Source organism: Pocillopora damicornis, chromosome 11 (genome assembly GCF_964200805.1).
Source record: "Pocillopora damicornis chromosome 11, jaPocDami1.2, whole genome shotgun sequence".
Classification (NCBI taxonomy): Eukaryota; Metazoa; Cnidaria; class Anthozoa; order Scleractinia; family Pocilloporidae; genus Pocillopora; species Pocillopora damicornis.
The window spans coordinates 21,857,479-21,878,228 of record NC_142680.1 but is presented as its reverse complement, the minus strand read 5'-3'; the positions used below and the strand labels follow the sequence as shown (position 1 = coordinate 21,878,228).

Genomic DNA, 20,750 nt, shown 5'->3' with positions numbered 1-20,750 from the left:
GAAAAATTCTCCCATCTGATAAGAATGTGTTTCTCTTTGCTGCCACTTGTTCCGAGAATTCGATGTAACATTATGTTTCTAGTAAAAGATTATCCTCCAGTTTGGATTTTCTCTAATTGTTATTGACTCCATGTTTGTCGGTGTATTAATACCGTGAGGAGAATTTAAATTATGATCAATCTTGGGAGTAAATGGGTTCATTTTAGTGTCTCCGTTTAGCGCGTATTTTACTTAATGCCTTGAACGATTTAATGCAGTTTCTACTGTGCTTATTTTTTTACTTCTTCGGGTAAGAGAAATATACAGTGTATAAAATACAAAAACTGCGTTGATTTTAGTTGTCTGTCTCCATATTCTTAGGATGCACGTAAGAGAAAGCAGATCCTATGGGGACATCAATGCTTGTTTTGACCCGCGCGCCAAGTTAATAATGTGTGCAGCTAATAGTGTACTAACATTACATGTTTCAAGCCCCCGCCCCCTTAAGAAAAGCGCGTCATCTCTTCGATTGTGTCTCTTTCACTGTCTATCATTCTCCGTATTGCCACACGGTTTTGAACGCCGACGGACGTGTTCATACTGTTATACGTGTGTGCCTTTTTTTATCTTTTTCCTCCCACAAGTTTTTACACCTTTTCACATTTGCGCATCCCTTTTTTTTCTCCTTCCTCTGGTTCCTTCCTTTTTTTTTTTTTTTTTTTCATCACAATTTTCCTCTATTCCCATCTTTACGCGCACCTCTTTTATCGCCCTCAACTTTATTCTTCTGCGCGCTTCATAGGACCCGACTATCTCCTTGCCTGTTTCAGTTTTCATTCGTCTCAATCTTCGCGCAACGTCAGGCTTCTTACAACTCATATACCTCGTTACTACCCCATAGTAGTTGTTATCATGCGTATTCTGTCCACTTTGGGATGGTGTCCTCTTAATGTCATCTCTAGTAAAATCTCGGTTTTCATTTCGATTGATTCCTAGTCCACAGAATGCCAGTGCTTGCTCTCCTCAGTCCTCTCATCATAATAGCAGTTATAAAGTGGAAGAGCTCCCTCTAAGTCGCGGCGACATAATCGGTGCATTTAGTTCGAAACGAGTCCCTCAATGTCCAAATTAAGGCCTCTTCTATCATCTGATTGGGAATGGGTCAAACTCTCGCCCAGGGTCCACCTACATTGCGAATCCAAGATGGCGGCAAGCCAATCCACAGCCGGACTCTACTGAGTCGGTAGCCGCCATCTCGGATGTGGACGCAGAGAAGACCCTGGGGAAGAGTTTTGACAAAACAATAATTAAGAAAGGATAAGTTACAATAGTGCTTAGAGAGATAGTCGATGGCAACTTGAGATTCATTATGAGCAAACACGTTCCGTCGATTATTAAACTCCATGTCTCCTCCAATACGCACTCTTATATGCCCCTCTTCCCCGTCCCTATACATCCCTCTACTGCAAGTTTTATCATCATACAGCACAATACAACATTATACCCCTGAGTAGCACTGGAAATCCGTAAAATGCAGTAACTAGATAACGCTTCACAACAATATGTATACTCCTAGATAGCACTATGCTTCTCTCTACTCAATTTTAAATCACCATACAGCGCTGTATAAACAATTGCTCCAATTTGGCGCTAAAATAAGTGCGGATATTTGTCCGCGGTCATTTTCTCGAATTTTCTGTTCCAAGATGCGGAAGCTGTGAGCTTCGAGGAACAGATAATATCCAAGGACAAATATCCGTACATATTTTCGCGCAAAAATAGACGCTATTGCGTTTTTTATCCTTAAAATATTTTGCAACGCACGTGAAAAATGTTAATGAACAGCTCACTGAATTGAATACTCGATGAAAACCTCTGCGTCGTTTAAAGAAACGCATTTTCCAACGCAGTCATGACTCGTCTGACGTGAAGATACAGAGATCGAGAGTTGATTATGGCTTCAAGTTTCAAACTCGTAAAGGCGGGAACTATGTCTTGAATTCTTGGGTTGGACTCAAAAAGGCTGAAACAAAATCAGTCATGATCATCGTTATCAATTCTGAATAACTGAAATTCGATTCACGTTTACTTTAGATAATAAATTTTACTCCCATTTTGCCAGTTATACAAAGAAATCGAGACACTGAACAATACCCACAACAAGACACAGCTACAGTGTTGTGAATCTCCATCCCCATCTTTAATAGAACTATGCTATCACGAAGGTAGTGCGCGTGCGTTTGCATTTTAAAGTCACTTTTGCACAAAATAATGAGCCGATTGGCAGGAAAACAGGCGAAACACGCAACGGCGCTGGTGCTTTTGCGTTTGCGTTTTGACGTTTGCTCTCTTAAAAGCCGGAGAAAACGTTTTCACTGTCTATTAAATTATTAGCTCAGAGATGATTGAGACAGTAAAAATAATGTCAGCAAATATAAACAGCGACTGATCCTTTTTGAAAACTTGTAAATAATTGTTCTCAGTTCCTCAGGATCGGATGTGCTATTTTTCCTTCTCATTTTTCAAATGGTATATATGAATGTTTGAATGTTATATCTGGGGACGAACTTTTCCTGCAAAAAATTTGGGCTCCAAAGACACAATGGTCACCTACTGACATGAAAAATAAAAAGAAAAAAACACACTTGAAATATAGATCCATTTTAGGTGAACGTCGCTAAACGTTATAGAAAACAAACAAATTGAGTTTGAAAGGTGCACGCATTTCGGCTGGTGAACATAGTTGCATTCACTGCTCTAGTTCAGTGGAACAATTTATACAACAATAAAGGAGTAAGTTTCTAAAGAAACTGTGGTGCTGCGTCGGTGGGAGAGTATAGCAGGTAATTTAGTGTTAACAACTGAGTTGAAAACGTATGGCACCTATCGTCAAAACTTTTTCGTCTTACATTAAGGACAGCCAACACGCACTTTAAATTTTTCGTGACTTTAGTTTCCTCGGCCAAAACAAAGTTATTTTGACTATGGATATAACATCTCTTTATACTGTCATTCCCAATGGTCTCCAGGCCCTCAAACATTTTTTCGATCATCGCACTGTTAAGGAACCTAGCTCTGAAACACTACTCCGTCTGGTCGAACTAGCGCTCACACTTTAATTGCTTTTCATTCAGTGGTAGCTACTACAAACAAACTAATGGCGTGGCCATGGGTACTAAAATTGGACTCAGCTACGCCAATCTTTTTGTAGGTTTTATCGGACATCAAATTTTTAGTCAATACCACGGCCCAAAACCTGAACTCTACAGCCGTTACATTGACGATTGCATCGGCGCTACCTCCTCTACCAAAGAGGAGCTCACCCAATTTATAACCGCCATCAATTCCTTTCATCCAGCTCTTAAATATAGGAAATTTGCGACACTTCTTTGGCTTTTCTAGACATTAAAATTTCAATTGAAGGTAACGGTTTATGCACTAGTGTTTACTACAAACCTACAGATTAACACAGTTACTTGTTGTATTCATCTTCACATCCATCACACGTCAAGAACTCCATACCTTTATCACAGTTTCTCAGATTTCGTCGTTTGTGTAGTAACGACTCTGATTTGTCCGAAGGGCCAGAGGCAATGCGGTAGTTTTTCGATAAACGTGGCTATCCTGTCTCTGTCGTTCAAGCGGGCCACCACCGTGCCCAACAAATTGATCGACAGTCAGCACTACAAACGGCTGAGAACGATAACACTGACCGCATTCTATTTACTCTTACATTTCACCCTCGCAACCACGCAGTTAAATCTATCATTCTTAAAAATTTTAAATTACTCCAAAACGATTCAGAGACTGGCACTATCTTTTCGCAACCCCCACTTATTTCATTCAAACGTGACAAAAACATAGGCAACTTTCTAGTCAAGAGTTCATTTTAAACCAATGATCAATCTGGAACTTTAAAATGCGCTCGCTCACGATGCAAAACTTGTTCTTTCGTTCATAACGTAGAGAAAATATCGGGACCCAAGAGATCCGTTAAGATCACTGATCACTATACGTGTACCTCCGCCAGTGTTATTTTACTGCAAAACTTGCACTTATTGCAATAATTTATACATCGGCGAAACAGGAAGACGACACTAGGTGACCGATTCCGAGAACACCTTCGCGACGTGGAAAGAAATGACAAGGACGCATCCAAACCAGTCAGTAGACACTTTAATCTTCCCAATCATTATATACAGCATGTGGCAGTTTGCGGCCTTTCCTTACATCTAGGCAGTTCGGAAAGCCATAAAACATTAGAACAAAAATTTATCTTCCAAATCGGCACCCTTGATCCCCACGGAATCAACGAGCGCTTTTCATTCAACTAATTTATTCCTGTTTTCTCGTCACCATATTCCCACCAATGGCGTGGCTCCACTTGCTTCATAAAAACCCACACACAACCCTCAATTCCTCCAATCGCTCTTATTCTAAGTGTTTGCTCTTGAATGTCACAGGTAAAAGGCTAAGGTCTATTGCTAAACAACAGTGTGAGATAGAACTACAATTTAGCATTCTGTGATTGGTGGATTTGGATGAATGGACTTAGTGTGATTGACTACTTCAACTGTCCGATTACAGCTCTACAGAATGATTAGCAAAAAATAAAGCAGTTAATGCACCAATCACATTTGAGGAAATTATAATGGTTATGATGAAATGACATATCCGACGGGATGCGTTATCTAATAGCATCGTCACGCTACATACTCGCTTGAAACAATTAAAAAAGAGTATAATGGAAGATCTAACCCCGTGGACGGCAAAGCGCTTGTCTGATTGTCTGCTTAACTGCTCTTCTTACTTCACTAATCTTCCAGCAGTAAAGAAACGGATTTAAAGTCGAGTTAAAATAAACCAGGGTATTAGCTATTCCAAGAGCGACGACTAAATGCGATGAATTTCCTTTTCTATGAGCCATCACAATTCCCACTAAACTCACAGGCACATAACAAGCAAGTAACACTAACTGCACCCACAGTGCACTGTACACTGCCTTTTTGTATCGCGCCATGTTCAGTGCATTTGGTTGGCTCGGCTGTTGTTGAACATGATGTTGTACTTGAGCTTGACGATGACTAAGAACGCGGAAAATCTTTGCATATGAAGCAAACGAGATTAATAGGCAACATGGGATGACAATTCGACCGAACCAGGGCGCTATATGAGAGCCTAACGCCTCGCATAGAGTAGCGACAACGGTTACAATCCAAAGAGCAACAACAATGATATATGTGCGCTTCAAAGTTACAATTTGTCTATATCTCAGCCCCAACAACAGGGCGAGAAGTCTGTCCACGCTCATGGCTGCCAGTGTCAACAAAGATACAAAAGATAATCCATACCCTGAAATGGAGGCTGCTACCCATGCGAATCGACAAAGTCTCCACTGTTCGAAAACAACCGACATCCAAAGAGTAGCAGTGAGAGGCTGGCCTATAAGACCAACCAACAGATCACTCGTTGCCAGACAACGGTACAGGAGTTTGGACGGCGGGTGGAGGGAAGCCACCTTGTGAAGTGCAACGACGATCAGGGCATTCCCAAGAAATGCTGTAAGGGAAAAGAAATTGATGACTGCTGACAGACGCAAGGAGTATTGTGAAGTTTTATATGAAATAATTCATATTTGTACTGCGGTTGTAGATGAAAGTGAAATGTGATCATCGCAGTAAATTTTCCAATTTAAGCAATTGGAAAGAAGAAGCCTGAAAAAAATCAGGGCTTCAACGGGATTCGAACCCGTGACCTCCGCGATACCGGTGCGATGCTCTACCAACTGAGCTATGAAGCCACACATTGGGAGCGAGGTCAAGTTTTCATAGCTCAGTTGGTAGAGCATCGCACCGGTATCGCGGAGGTCACGGGTTCGAATCCCGTTGAAGCCCTGATTTTTTTCAGGCTTCTTCTTTCCAATTGCTTAAATTGGAAAATTTACTGCGATGATCACATTTCACTTTCATCTACAACCGCAGTACAAATATGAATTATGTCATATAAAACTTCACGTCATTTCACTGCACGGGAAGATATGAACTCAATAAATTGACCTCGCTCCCAATGTGTGGCTTCATAGCTCAGTTGGTAGAGCATCGCACCGGTATCGCGGAGGTCACGGGTTCGAATCCCGTTGAAGCCCTGATATTTTTTTCAGGCTTCTTCTTTCCAATTGCTTAAATTGGAAAATTTACTGCGATGATCACATTGCAAGGAGTATTGTCGCAATTCGCCCTCCGAAGAAGAGGAACATACAAGTTCTTCAAATGTTTTCATCTGCGTTCCATCTCCCGTTGAATTTTCTGCCGCCATCATTCTACAAACGATGTACGTTTTCCCTTACGGTTACTTGTAATTGTAATGATCGAGCCTCAATCACTTTCTTCGTTCTGATTTGAAATGCAAAAATACACCGTGTGGGGTGTCAAAAAAGGTAAATTTGTACCACGAATTTTCCATATGCCTCAGGTATCAATAAGAATTGAGAGGCAAGTTTGAAGACATCCGTTACCATCATCTTTGAATAGTACGATAAAGAAAACCCTCTTTACTCGGTTAACGTTCATTGCGGATTGGTATCACTTAAGCAATTGTTTCTAGACCATGCATGCAAGAGGCTTTTCTTCTTATTCATCTTTTGTTGTATCGAAGATAAGTGCCTTCACTTGAACAATTCTGTTATCATCATTTTTGAATAGTATGGCAAAGAAAAACCCTCTTTACTTGGTTAACGTTCGGTGAGGATTGATATCACTCAAGCAATTGTTTCTAGACCATACGTGCAAGAGACTTTTCTCCTTATTCATCTTTTGTTGTATCGAAGATAAGTGTCTTCACTTCAACAATGATGTGCTTGGGATGTTTAAGGTTATCGTTCGTTGTCTTTCATATGGAAATAGATCATACCAACAACAGTTTGCACGCTAATGAAATCGAATATCTAATGTAACCGTACACTGTAAAATTAATAGAGCTGATTTGGCCCCAAAAATGGGGCCAAAACGAGTGAGTCCAGTTTGGCACTCGCTTAGGGTCAATTCAGCCCCATTGAAATGGGGCTGTTTTTGGCACCAATTTTGGGGCTGAATTGACCCCGTTGTAGGGGCCAAATTGGAACATGTGAAGGGTGAATTTGAAAAATACAGGGGCCACTTTGAAATTTATAGGGGCCAAAACAGCCCCCAAAATTTCAGCCCTCTCACAAATGGCCCCTTTAAAAAGAGCCAATTCAGCTCCAATGTGGGCCACTTCAGAAGTAGAGGGCTCTTTCCTCTCCATGCTGATTTTCCCCCTTACATTCAAATAATGAAAATACACTACATACTTTATCTTTCAAACACTCATTTATTAGCTTCTAGATATTGTTTATGTAAAAACCTTTTATGCTACCTGATTTTACAGTTATTAAGAATCTTAATTGTGGTATAAAACAGACAAACTTTGAAACATCATGTGAAAGAATATAACATACATACATATTTAACATTAATTCAACCATTTTCTAAAATAGATCTCTTCCCTAAATCAGTATACTTCTTAACAGTGCAAGCATTGCAAGAAATTACACCCAAGAGACACTTGTGAGTAAAGCTTCCCTTTTCAATGACTTAGCAAATGTGGTAATGTAAAGCAGCTTATAATTAAGACTGATTTAAAGTACAGAAAATTATCAAAATAAGACAGAGGCAACAAATGGTCCAGTTCCTGCACAAGAATATAGACCTTGTTTGATTTGTGCACGTGAAAAACAAAGAGCCTTAGAGCAGCAAAGAGTATTCTTCCAGTGGATGTGAGAATACATGCACTCATATTACTACTCTAGATATTATCAAAATATAAACTATCAGCAAGTACTACCGCAGGCATTTGCCAAGTCATTGAAAATAGAGGAAACAGCGACAAGAGTCTGCCTGTACCCAATTTCAAGCAATGCTTGCTCTAAAAAAAGTCAAAATTGCCTTTGACCGATTGTAAGAAAATATAAATAAGCCAAGTAACCCAATGAGAGCATCGAGAATCTTTTCTTATGAGAAGTGACAAATTACACTTCCCTCTGTTACTATATTCAGGTGATTGATGTATTGAAGATCTCCAACAATTAAAATTTGTGCTGGACATAATCTCTGATTGCTGAATCAACATCAGCTACTCTATGCAATAAAAACAAGTTTTACAACCACATTAAAATCAAGCCAAAGTGCAAAAAGTGCCTGTAGCCAGAAAAAAAGAATATATATATACACACACTTAAGTTAAAGAATTAAAGAGGACGCATCAATTCTCTGTGACTGAGTTTTGTGCGTAAGTGCTTGTCAGACAGAAAAGTTCTGTCTGACAAGCGCTTAGGTGCGAAATTCAGAGTCACAGAGAATTGATGTGTCCTCTTTAATTCTTTAACTTATGTATACTTAGCTCTACTACCACAGCATTGAGCACTTTATGCCAAGGTAGACTCTACCCCCACATTTACATATATATATATATATATATATATATATATATATATATATATATATATATATATATATATATGTATATATATATTGTTTTTCTAAAACTATAAGCTAAAACACCAGAAATGGAAGTGGAAGTTTAGCTCAATGTGTAATTTGTCTCCCATTCAAGACTTGAAAAACTAATGTATGACTCCCAAAATATCTGAAAAAAATCAGCTATTCTATGTCCAATATTTATCTAATGGTTTGACAACAGGAATATTTTAAAAAATTGCAAAATCAAAAAAACTAAACAAAAAGGCAAAATTAATACAACCCCAAAGTACTTGAACCTTTGTATCTGGACTTCATTGGCAAATGGGCTCAGAAATTTTAGCTGTTCATCTTAGTACCAAAGTAGCAGTTTTTTGGACTTGTACCTCCAAAATGGTCACAACTTCATTAAATGCATGTGATGACAAACACACAAGAACAAAGGTCATGAACTTAAAAGGTGAGAGTGATTATTTTGCAACTTTTTATTTTAAGGCAAGAGATTCAGCACCACAAAATTGTCTCTCTTCACTGCAAGCAGAAGAGGTGAAGTAATAGATTTTTAGACCATACCAATCCATTCAGTTTCCTAGTCAACTTAGTCTAGTATCCTGCTAACCATACAAGGATACTCTGCAATAATTTTTTTTTGCAATCCACTGTTGCTCAGAGTACTTTAGGCTGCTGATGAGATATCCCTTCTGGGTATCCAACTCTACTGAGGCAGAGAACTGTACAAAAAAACAAACAAATGAGCAAATTAATTTGTTGTCGGAGAACAGTAAATTTTTGCAACTACAAAGTTGCAAATAATTTGTAAGCAAACTGTGCATAAGAAGTAAAAACACAATAATGGTGATCATCAATAATGTATTTTCACCAAACTGTATATGTACTTATCAAGAAAAGAAATCATACATCTATGCACTTCAGTTTTAGTTCAGTATTCATGAATAAATAAGGATTGCTTGTAGACTTAAAAAACAAAACAAAGAAAAGTTTCTTACCCTCGATGGTAGTTGGAATTTCGAAAGCCATTCAGGAGGAACCTGTAGGTAAATATTTGTTTTCAAAAAAAATTAAACTGTCTGATAACATCCTATCAATTCACTAATTTTTTAATTTACCAGATTTAAAAATTGGGTTTACTTTGTTTTATGTATGGTGCAAGTAAATACATATCTAATATATTTCAATAAAAATAAAGCAAATCTCGCCATTTTTGTAGGTGCAATCCCCGAGATTTGTCATCTTTAACTGACCAACTGGCACCTTGTGTGTTTTCCTTTAGGATATAATCGAAAGAAAGTAATCGATAATGTACTCTTCACCATCCTGCTAAGTTTAATATACAAGAACTTACTTAGACAGTGCTCAGTTCTGTCGCCTCGTCCGTAAAACAGAGATCCTTGAGCGATTTATAATATTGATTTACCCATTTCTTTCGGTGCCAATGCCACCTCTAAATTTTCATAATCGCTGATGTTTTCTGAATCATCAATCGACGTTTGAACCGTCTTACTGGAATGACTTGATTCTGCACGCTGAAAGAGTGAGAGCCAAAAAATCAGCTTAAGTGGATGCAAACAAAGACATAGACATAAAAATATCAGTTCATCTTTTCAAGAAAAAGATTAAGAATTCAGAGTGAGAGATCCTAAAATCAGAGAATCTTGAAATAAGTTAAATCCATCTTGTGCAAATGCAGTATTCGAACTGTAACCGTCTCTATCTCTCGGCGCCAAAATTTGATCACGTGACTTTAGTTGCGAAACCGCTGAGACTCAACAAGACTCGGGAGAAGAGGCGAACCATTCATGCGTCAAATTCTCTGGTGGGAAAATTAATTATCGTACCGACGAAGAACTCGTGTCATCTCTAGGTTCAGCGTTCATTGCAATCAATTTCTTGAGCTTTAGACCCTCTTTTATAATAGGGATGTAGTGCCTTGGTACGTCTGCATCTTGGGCGACCGCAAGGAGATCTTGGCCATCGCAACCGTCTTTTTCTGCGAGATAAGATACGAACAAAGATCAATGGAGCGGTCAAGTTTGTGAATGCAAAGTTGCAGTAAAATACGTTGTTAAGAAATTTCTTTTGCCTACCTTTCCTTTCTTAAGTCTCATTCCATGCGACTGTAGCCAAGAAACAGCCTCTTCAGTGACGAATTCGCTGCTATAATTCATTATTGTTTCCGACGCACGTGGTCTAGGTTCGACTAATGCCATCACAGCCAGCTCACGCTCACGTCTCGAGAAAAAGCCAACGATTAATTCGTTGTGTGACTCGGTGTTCAGTTACGAGAGGAACCGTTGAAAATTTGAACACTTTATAAGGAATAGTATAGGGAACGAAATATGATCGAAAAAAGAAAATTATTTTCATATTTTCTTTTTTTTTTTTAAATTGCACCTCGTTGGGGCCAAATTGGTCAATCCTACTTGGGTCTTGGAAGGGCCAAATTGAGAAAAAGTTCCAAAGTAGAATTCATAGGGGCCAATTCAGATTTTGGAGGGGTCGAAATGGTACTTGTCACGCCCGTTTTGGCTCAAATAGTCCAAAACGAACCTTGATGGGCCAAACTGGCCCTCGAGAAATTGGGGCCAATTTGGCTTTTGGGGTCAATTTGGCTCTTTTCATTTTACAGTGTAACTTTGTAAAAAAAAAAAAAGGCCATTGAAACTCAAACGGGATTTAAGTCCATGGACGGCAGAGAGCTTGTCTGATTATCTGCTTCAGTATTTGTCTTACTTCAACGGGTTTGACGTTGAGTTAAAGTAAAGTATGGAAACTGCTATTTCCCAAAAGATAGCTACATGTGATGAATATGTTTTGCTGGTAACGATTTCCATAACACCATATGGCACAGAACAAACAATAAAAAATAACTGTACTTGCGTTCGGTGCGTTTAGGTGGCTTTGCTGATGTTGAACGTGATTTTGTACTCAAGTGTCATTAGGACCGAGAGTGTGAAAGATCTATTAGTTCGAGGCTAGTGAAAACCAGACAAGATGGTAAAATTAGAATGCCATAAAAAAAGGTTATACGGTGATCAAAAATGGTAAATAAAGCAGCAACAGCAGCTGCAATCCAAAAGGTAGTTAAAACAATATATGTGATGACTAAGGGCGCCAAAAATCTTTGTGTACGAAGTGATTGATATCAATAAGTAAGATGGCCTGGTTACGTGAGTATACCAAGTGTAATTTAAAATGAGGCTTAAAACAGCGGCATCAGATAAAACCTAAATATATGTGGGCTTCAAAGCCACAATTTGTCTGTATTTCAGTCCCAACAACAGGGCGAGAAGTCTGTCCAAGCTTATGGCCGCCATCGTCATCACAGAGCTACACATAATGCATGGCTTGTTATGTAGGCTGCGTCCCTTGGGTATCGTTTGTGAACCACGAGCATCCAATAAACAGCATTGAAGGGCTGGCTAACAAGACCAACCAACAGATCAGTTGTTGCCAGACAACGATACAAGTGTTTGGACGGTGGATGAAGGGAAGATTCCCTGTGAAGGGCAACAAGGATAAGAAAATTGCCATGAAATGCTGTGATGAGAAGGAGAATGTTGACTGTTGATAAATAAATTGGTTTATATTGTAGTCCTCCAGCCAAAGAAGGGGAGCATGTCTTCTTTTTTTGAAATGTTTCCGTTTGTTTTTCGTCATCTGTTAGATTTGTTATTGTCATCATATGGCAATATAGGGTGGCTTCCTCCCGGTAACTGCTAACCCAATACTCGTTAAAACTCACTTCACTGATAATTTTTTCCAGTTAGGCCTTAGTTCAGTACCAATTACTTATTTAAAATGCGCGAGTGATCCATATCAGTGTGTATGACAAACTTCATATCTTTTGCCCGTAAAAGTGCCTTGCATTTATTGAAACCATTGAAGGGAATGTATCTCTCCTTGATAAACAACTCTCTGGAATTTTAAAACGCTAAAATAATTCAAATACTCCTTCCCGGGTATAGACTTTTTTCTGAATATGATCTCTAGTTAAATACAGAAGTTAAATAGCGAATAGAACTATGCGTGTCTAAATCAGTTGGCTACTTATTAGGCTAATGTTGACATAGGTAAAAATATGCCATATTAAATCAAAATTTCACAAAAATAGATGGATAGTAGGACCTCAGCCTTATTTAAAGCCCAGAAAAGAATGATAAATTCAACAAGGCTGATTCTTTTACGTTTCGCATCGCAGTAAAATTGGAAATGAAACGATCATTCGACAGGTGCAAAGTTTTTTAAAAAGACTGTTAAGCCTATTTGCTCATGGATAACTATTGAGCCCCTTTGAAATAATCCTTTTGCACCAGTAAGTTCAATCAAAAGAATCTACGGCCCCATTATCAAGGCGATTGGTAAAGCTACATTGAGTGGCAAAAGCAGTTGGAACGCCTCCCTTAAGTGGGTAGTCGACAACCCTCCATGCATTAAACATAATAAACAGATATCTTGTAATCCATGTCTAATACTTGAAAGTCCCTTTTTCCCCCCTAAAAAAGTGTTGCAAAAAATTAAGTAACCTATTATATTATCACCAAGCAATATTAAGATAGGGGAGAACGGGAGATAAATATAAATTTTTTGCCAAAATTCGAAAGTAGAGCCCGCTGAGGCTTCGCTACTCATTGCGGATTATATGTTTTCTGGTATATTGGACCAAGCTTTCATGTGTGCGACAGATGATTCATTCTCCCCGAGTGATATCAATTCTTTTTCTCGAGTGCCGTAGACTGACAACCTCTTGACCTACTATCGACGTAGTGTTTGTTAACTTGTTTTAATTGTCTTTTTTTTGGTTTTGTTTTGTTTTTTCACAACAAGTTCTAACATGAACCGAGACCTTTAACATTGATTACAGCAGAAGCTTTTTTTTAATGGTAATGTATTGAGAGGGTGTCTGTGCAAGTCACGTATTCCAATTTTACAACTCAGGACCTTTCACTTGACTTCCTACTGCATACATAAATACCACTAAGATTACGATGAAGCTCTTCATTTCAGTTTTTGAAGTCAGTAGGACTGACAGTACGACGTAGCAAATTTGCAAAATACTACTGATAAATCTTCTATTCGAAATGAAACCCAAAGAAGTCTTTCCCACAATAGTCCTTGTTGATTTTAGTTTATTTTCATTCATTGTACGCTAAACTCTTCAATAAAAGTATCCGTGGTAAAATGATAAATAAAAGAACTCTGTATAAACTAAATATCTCCTAATTAACCTCACATTTCATGAATAATTCTGTGGGAGAAGTCTTGTGGTTATATAAAACAAAGCAAAAACTAGTAATTTCTATAAGCTAACTCTCTCAAAGCTGACCTTCATTTTTCGTAAGCATACAATGTTAATCACACTCAAGTTTACTGTCAAGAGTGTCGGATACAAAATGAAGCTTTTCAAACAGTTTTAAGAAAGCTCGGTGGTGTTTTCTTTTTTTTTGTGTACTAAACGTTTATTTACGACTAATCGATTTGCTTGAACGCATGTTATACTACGCTTGGCTTTTAGAACTGACTGGCCCCTTTACGTCCACTCATTTTGTTTTCATTAGCCTTTCTTTTGTTTTCTTACGAATATACCACAGAAAACAAACAAGAAAAGAAGCAGATAAGGTTTAGAGCCTTCAACCAATCTCATAGCGTCAACGTTGTCGTATGAAAATTACAAGTTAAATGACTAAAGAAATCGGCGCATAAAAAGGGGACTGGGGCATACAAAGCTCCATTCATCCGATTCCAGGCCTCATCTGTTTCACCATCTTCCTCATCATATCCCTGTACAAGAAAATAAAACAGAAGGTGTGAAACATGACTGCTGAAACAAAGAAGGATGAGTACAAGGAAGTCGATCTTTTCGAAAGTCCAGTAATGAGAGAACGAGTTCAAAAATTAGGCCGATAGCAGGAAAGATAGGAAATAAGATAAAGCAAATAATTGTTACCGAATCGCAGTAAGTTTCTCTTCCACCGACTCCCAAGGGTTGCGATCTTCACTGAATTCAAGAAGATCTACAAACAAACCAAGATCATATTTAGGAAGATAAAGAACCTTACAGCTGTTAAGGCACGAGAAAGATTATTCCTTTTCTATTATAACTGAGTATCAACTGAGCCGAAGGTCTTCTTCAGCTCCCTTCGTTCAGAGAAGTACAAATAGGATACAAGACTAAAAAAAAAATGTTTTTCCAGATTACTACGCATAAACATTCTTGTGAAAGTAGTCCCGGTTAAATACTTCACGCAGACCTTGGGCGAGTTTCATTTCACTGATCCAGTCTCCCTCTTTGTAATACTTCACGCGCAGATTCTGCATAAAGAAAAGATGTAAAAGTAATTAAGTCTATGAGGCCACCCCTCAATTGCATAAGAATACAACTATACCTAAGCCCCCTCCTACCCTAACGGTACGTTCTTCTCCTCACGCTCACAGTCACGTATGGCGCTAATGCACGCTGCCACTTAGCGTCAATCACGAACACCGGTGCACGCTTAATGATAAAATGCTACAATTCCATTAGCGAAGAATGTTCATTTACCAGAAAAGGAAATCTCTCCATGCGTGTGAGTTGTAGAATACGATCCACATCATATTCCAGACGGGCGACTTTCTTGGCCTGTGTGTAGGTCGTACTCATTTGTGCAATGAGAATGCTGAGTAGAATCACTATCACGATCCCCATGTAGGCCATCATTAACAGAATGGAGAGCCAGCTGCAAGGAATAAATCAAATGCTCTTACGTGGTTAGTTTCACCTATTATCTTAGTGGTAATAAACTCATCTTAAGGTAAAGAGATCTGAACAAGTAAACGGAGTAAAAACATATTCGACCTTTCAGATAAAAATCAACTCACTTGAAATTTGAATTATCGTAAGCAATTGGTCTTTGTTCAGAGAGCGCGCGAAAGCCACTCAATAACACATCTCCGAAGTCACTAATGTAAAAAAAAAATGGATTTAGCATGGACTGTAACACATAGACTGATCTGCAACACATTAACCGAAATTTCATATCACTTCAGGTGTTATCATATACATTTCATCCAACTAAAATTCGCAGATAGTGCAGAGTAAACATCAGCCAACCAAATAATTCACCACATTTATTCAGTAGCATTTAAGCAAGCAAGATTAAGACATACCTAAACTGTTGGTTTTCATCGGAGTAACAGAGCGATAAAGACAAAGCACCACAGAAGGAGAAAAAGATAACAATAAAAACCGCCATGGATCTTGTCACATCGTGCAAAATGATCTTAGCCAAGGTTTTTGTGTATAATCCGGTTGTCCTGAAAAAAAATATACACGGTTCTATTACATTAAGGACACAAGTTATGTGATACATAATGATGTTCGAATTATACTTAATAAGAATATAACAGTTTTCAACAGTCTTCTAATAAAACTTCAGGGGGGGTCGACACGTTGCCATGCGTCGGCTCCATGGAAAGCATTTGGCTGTCTTAACCAAATTGCCCATCTTCTTTATTCTTTTAATTCCATTACTCCCGTCTGTCTCCTCTCCTAGGACGCTTTTTTACTCTTTCTATTCTATACCTTTTTTCGTTGAGACGTTTTAAAAACTTCCAAATTTCCATCATGAAGGCGCCAAGACGGTGGGGTTGCACTAATTATAAATTAGGCTTGTTAACCAAAATCCAAACCTAAGCCAACTGTGTGAGTAAGTTTCACAGATATGATTTTCTTGTTCTAATTTGCTGACATTCTCTCAAACCTATCAAATGTAGCTTATGATGCAGTTTACCTTGTCAGGCAAGAAAACTTAAAGATCCTCAGGAAGTTGAACAAGAAAGCTAAAGATGCCACAAGCCACTGAGCTTTACTTTGCGTGTACCGCAAGGGTATTATACACAGGATAAGCAACAGGCCTGACCAGTCAAACAGGGTCATCCATTCTGTGAAGTACAACTTCCCCTCTCTAAGGGAAATCAGACAGATTAAAAGTTTACAAAGAACACTTTTCATTCAATTAATTCATTCTTATGTTTTTAACCTTACCATGACCTTACCATGACCTAACAATTCCACCACCTCTACTCAATCTGACAAAAGGCAAACGCTCAAAGTTGGTTGTGTAGTAATTAATTCCACCTCTAAACTACTACCAAGTCTTCCCTAATCTATATCAACCTACATGAACACTTGCAAATGGTAAAATTTCCTGGGCTTTGGCGAAAAATGGTGTGCTAACCTGATTTCATACTCACTAGAATTGCTTACTTACAATCTCATTTGATTAATTTCTTCACATATGTAAAACACCACCATAATAAGGGTGAAATTCTCACAAAATCCACGCATTACGTCTGCTTCACCCCCATATTGGGTGGGGTCTACTGTTGTGGAAGCACTCAGCAGAGAATATGACAAACACAGCAAGAAGATCACATACAATGCTGCTTGAAGGCTGTGTAATAAAAAGCAACATTACTAGTTAGTGTAAATAAATTTTACATTATAAATATATGTGATAATGCTTCATTTGTGCTTCATTTCAGCTCTCTAAAGTAACAGATCTAAAGGCCATATCAAGGCATCTAAAAAATCTATTATTTGGCAGATGGATTGGAACATTCAAAAGACATCCTCCAGGAATTCTCTCCCTAACCTCAGTCTCTATTTCTTCTCTTTAAACCCTTCTTTTGCTCCAATACATTGCCATTAGCTTGCAGCAACTAAGTCATCTTTTTTTTATTTAAAGCCAATGAAGGAAAATATTTGGTAACCTATTTTGTATTTCCTCTAGGTTTACATGCACCTGAGAAAGAAGTTTCCATAAATTTTCCATTTTGTTCTCACCAGCATTCTGACCACAGGATGTTGGAGGGCCTCCTGAAAAATCACAAAACCAAAAAGGAATGTCTAAGCAAGGATATGAGTGTTATACTACTGGAACAGCAAGAAATTGTGTTCCCTGTACCAGCCAAAAATTTTCAACTAGATAAGCTGGTAAAGATCAGTAAAAGCCCCATCTAGGCTAATCAGCCTACAAACCTAAAGGTGTTGCTCCAAACCCTTGATAAATCAAACTAAAGAATAAAATATTGTGGATAACCCTTGCATGCATTTCTCCAAACATAGGAATGAGGATAGAGTAACTATACACAGAATTACTTTTCTGAAAATTTTAAACTTACCATATTTCTGCTTTTTGCAATGACATGTAAACAAGAATTGTCCCTCCAGTTGAAATATTTGTTTTCTGTCTGTTCATATCCTCCTGGCATCATGATTTTTGGGGGCCGTCCTCCTTCATCAGCATCCAAAATATGATAATAAAAATGATAGTCCAAAGGATCATCTGTGATTGTACGCCAAGCACCCTCAATTACCTCCTTCTCTTTTTCATTTTCATAGCTATCCTTGCATTTTGGAAGGTGTGGCCAGTGGGGATTCATCATCTGGTCTAGTACAGCTACTACTGTCTCCTGTGGTAATCACATACAAATGGCAACTATAAATTCCCTAATGCAGTAACACAATACATTTTCAAAATGTACAATAATACAACTGTTACAATGTTGTCTTCCTCAATGATCTGCATGGCTTATATAGAGTACATGCTAAATTGTGTTTAAGATTTGACGTAAATCAATGAGCATTTTTTATGTGACCCAGTCATGCATCTTGCAGTTGATAAATACAACTTTTAAATGCTCACCTTCATTTTAGGATTCTCAATAATGGATTTGAAACTGAAGAGAGATGGCTGAGGATTTCTTACATTAACTTCAGGTCTCCAATAAAATAATCCCTGGACTCTATTAACAGCAAAAATAACAACTGAATGAAAAGTGTAGTGCGCTTAACTAATTTTAACTGATGGGAGACAACAATTATATAGGAGTGAGTTACTTTTTTCAAGCATTAGCCCGTTATCCCAGCGAATGAAGAAATTACACACACACAACCCACAATTCCTTCATTAGCTCTGATGGGTTAAGGGCTTAGGCTTGAAAACATCAGCTTTGAAACTCTTTCTGATGGCCAATTTACATTATAAACTTATTTGATAAAACCAAATTATCTTGTTCTACTCTCCAACCAATGCAGTATCACAGTTTTTTTACAAACGTACCCCCTTAAATGATTAAAGTTAGTTAGACTTCTATGTTTCATCAATTATTGTACCTTTCATGCCACATCACCCTAACCAAGTAAGCAGCCACTTCATCATTTTCTGCTTCTAAAGCCAACTCAACTGGTAGCATGGATCTTTTTTCCTTAGTTTGTTCTGTCTTTAAAATTAAAAGCCCTGGACATTTCTTTGCAAGAGTTTTGGTGACATATAAGTACCCCAGTTCTGCAGCGTAGTGGAGCAATGTTCTCCTGGTGTTGTCTTCTTCATCTCTGAATGTCTGGTATTCATTGCTGGAGTTCAGCTCACTCTCTAACATAATCTCCAAAAGTCGATTTGTCTGCAAGAATCATTTCAGCATTCAACATGTTAGTAATTACCCTGGTATACTGTAATTTGCTGGTACAAATTGTCTGCCTGATTTACATTAAAAAATATGTTAATTGTCCATTGATCAACACATAACTTAAAACATACCTTTTGTTCAAGGCCTGGAAGTTTACCAAAGTTATCTTGGTATTTTTTAGACTGTGGCCATTGTTTAAACATCAAAAGTACAGGATCTTTATCCTCCAATTCCCCACTTTCCTTGAAATTCTGGATCATTGTTTCGACAGTAACTAAATCCATGGCTCTGCTCCATGACAATCCATTCCTCTGTTTTGAAGCAACCTGAAGACAAAACATGTCCTTACTAAAATTTGAGGCTCACTTGTGCATACTACGATAGTCATACAAGTAGTATGAAATAACAAGCAGACTTGTGAGATGTATGCGATCCTCACAGCTAAGAAAACTACTGAACTAGTAGTTAAAATGAGACCTGAAAAAAATTCAGGCCCTCATGGGATTTGGGCCCATGACCTCTGTGCTACCGGTACAGTACTCTACCAACTGAGCTAACAAGCCAACTAGGAGCTGGTTACAATGTTGGATCCAAATAAACCTTCCAAGCAGACATGTATTGCTTGATAATTACATCAACATCTTACATGTAAGTTACATCAAATACAGACATTTAATAAATTACAAGCATAGTATTATCTTTCACTCCTTTCCAACTCACATACTGCAGTTTTATCAAAATTACCATCATTATATGACATTTTGAATATTTTGAAAAATTTACAAGCACTAGCGTTGTACAAAAATAAATACAGTAACAAAAGAACATCAAGACTGTGCATTCGTATCCCACTTGCCTTAATTTAATTTTAGAAAACAGAACCCATGAAACTTAGGGCCTAATTACACTGATTCCGGGAGAGCCCGGGAAACCAGGCCAGCCCATCTAATGTAATCAGGCCCTTTGAAGCAAAATCAACTATTTCCATTTTGATTTCTCTAGCTTTGTTGGACACAAGCAGACGTGTTTTCGTTTAATACGGGTAATCGATGTGGGCTAGACGGCTCGCTTACAAGGCCAAATCTTCATACCCCTTATTTCGGGCTCATAGAATGGCGATAAAAATTCGTTTTCCTCGATATTTTAAACGAAGTGTAATTCATTGTCATTGAATTCATTTGCCAATTTTCTTCATTCAAGCGACAAAAACTCGTTCAGTCTCTACAAAACTTCAACGTTGGCGAAGCTTCGGCTAATGAATCCGCGATCAAGACTGGCAAAGGTTATTATCAAACGCTTAAGTCAGCTTACTTTAAGCCAGAACTCTCCATCATATTCATCTTCCAAGACACTATCTTAGTGAATATCAAACTGAGGTTCCAGTTTGTTGTTATTGTATTTTCCGTTGTGCTCCAACAACTCCTGCTCTTTTTTTTCCATTTCTGAACCATATATCACCAGCTTCATCTACTTTCTGCGTATGCACCTTCTTCTTTAATTATTTTTACTTGAGGTTCTCGTGTTCCCTAGCAATCCTGGCCAAGGAGGATGACTTTATTCCCAAGTCATCTAATAAGGCAATAAGTTAACTAGGTTTAGGAGATCAGTCGCGGGCATTGTTAGCACTGTAGTCCTCTTGGCCAGCGCCCAGAGAGATCCCTCGTGGGCCACTAGGATTCATATAACAACCCAACATGAGTCCTCTGACGGAATAACAATACGGAGGCTTCCTCAATTACGTTTATCTATTTTGCTATCAGTTACACTAATCTGAGCAACGAGTAAGGAATCAACCAAAGGATTAAAGAGCTT

At 38.2% G+C, this 20,750-nt stretch overlaps 3 protein-coding genes and 1 pseudogene across 3 annotated transcripts in view; 2 read left to right on the top strand and 2 right to left on the bottom strand.

Moving 5' to 3' along the window:
* LOC149038238 (uncharacterized) overlaps positions 1 to 20,750 on the top strand; it is a 155,601-nt gene that overhangs the window by 25,439 nt on the left and 109,412 nt on the right. The gene's annotated exons all lie outside the window — the stretch shown is intronic.
* LOC149038255 (uncharacterized) lies at positions 2,436 to 4,471 on the top strand (annotated as a pseudogene).
* Positions 4,545 to 6,294, bottom strand: LOC149038254 (melanocyte-stimulating hormone receptor-like). The gene is made up of 2 exons (XM_089188371.1): positions 6,177 to 6,294; positions 4,545 to 5,565 (listed from the first exon to the last, which is right to left on the bottom strand). The coding sequence occupies exons 1-2, from the start codon at positions 6,292 to 6,294 to the stop codon at positions 4,733 to 4,735; spliced, it is 951 nt and encodes a 316-aa protein (XP_089044497.1). The 3' UTR covers positions 4,545 to 4,732.
* On the bottom strand, positions 13,344 to 19,264 carry LOC149038253 (uncharacterized). The gene is made up of 13 exons (XM_089186465.1): positions 19,070 to 19,264; positions 18,646 to 18,932; positions 18,176 to 18,275; positions 17,652 to 17,942; positions 17,273 to 17,346; positions 16,739 to 16,921; positions 16,259 to 16,432; positions 15,636 to 15,782; positions 15,348 to 15,428; positions 15,031 to 15,205; positions 14,741 to 14,801; positions 14,437 to 14,503; positions 13,344 to 14,270 (listed from the first exon to the last, which is right to left on the bottom strand). The coding sequence occupies exons 1-13, from the start codon at positions 19,220 to 19,222 to the stop codon at positions 14,222 to 14,224; spliced, it is 1,842 nt and encodes a 613-aa protein (XP_089042591.1). The 5' UTR covers positions 19,223 to 19,264; the 3' UTR covers positions 13,344 to 14,221.

Coding starts and splice junctions, on each gene's coding strand:
- LOC149038253 (XM_089186465.1), bottom strand. CDS start 19,222: ATGGATTTAGTTACTGTCGAAACAATGATCCAGAATTTCAAGGAAAGT. Junction 17,943..18,175: donor TTGAGAATCCTAAAATGAAG/GTGAGCATTTAA, acceptor TGATTACCACAG/GAGACAGTAGTAGCTGTACT. Junction 14,802..15,030: donor TGGAGAGATTTCCTTTTCTG/GTAAATGAACAT, acceptor TTCTTTATGCAG/AATCTGCGCGTGAAGTATTA.
- LOC149038254 (XM_089188371.1), bottom strand. CDS start 6,294: ATGGCGGCAGAAAATTCAACGGGAGATGGAACGCAGATGAAAACATTT. Junction 5,566..6,176: donor CTTGCAATGTGATCATCGCA/GTAAATTTTCCA, acceptor TGCGTCTGTCAG/CAGTCATCAATTTCTTTTCC.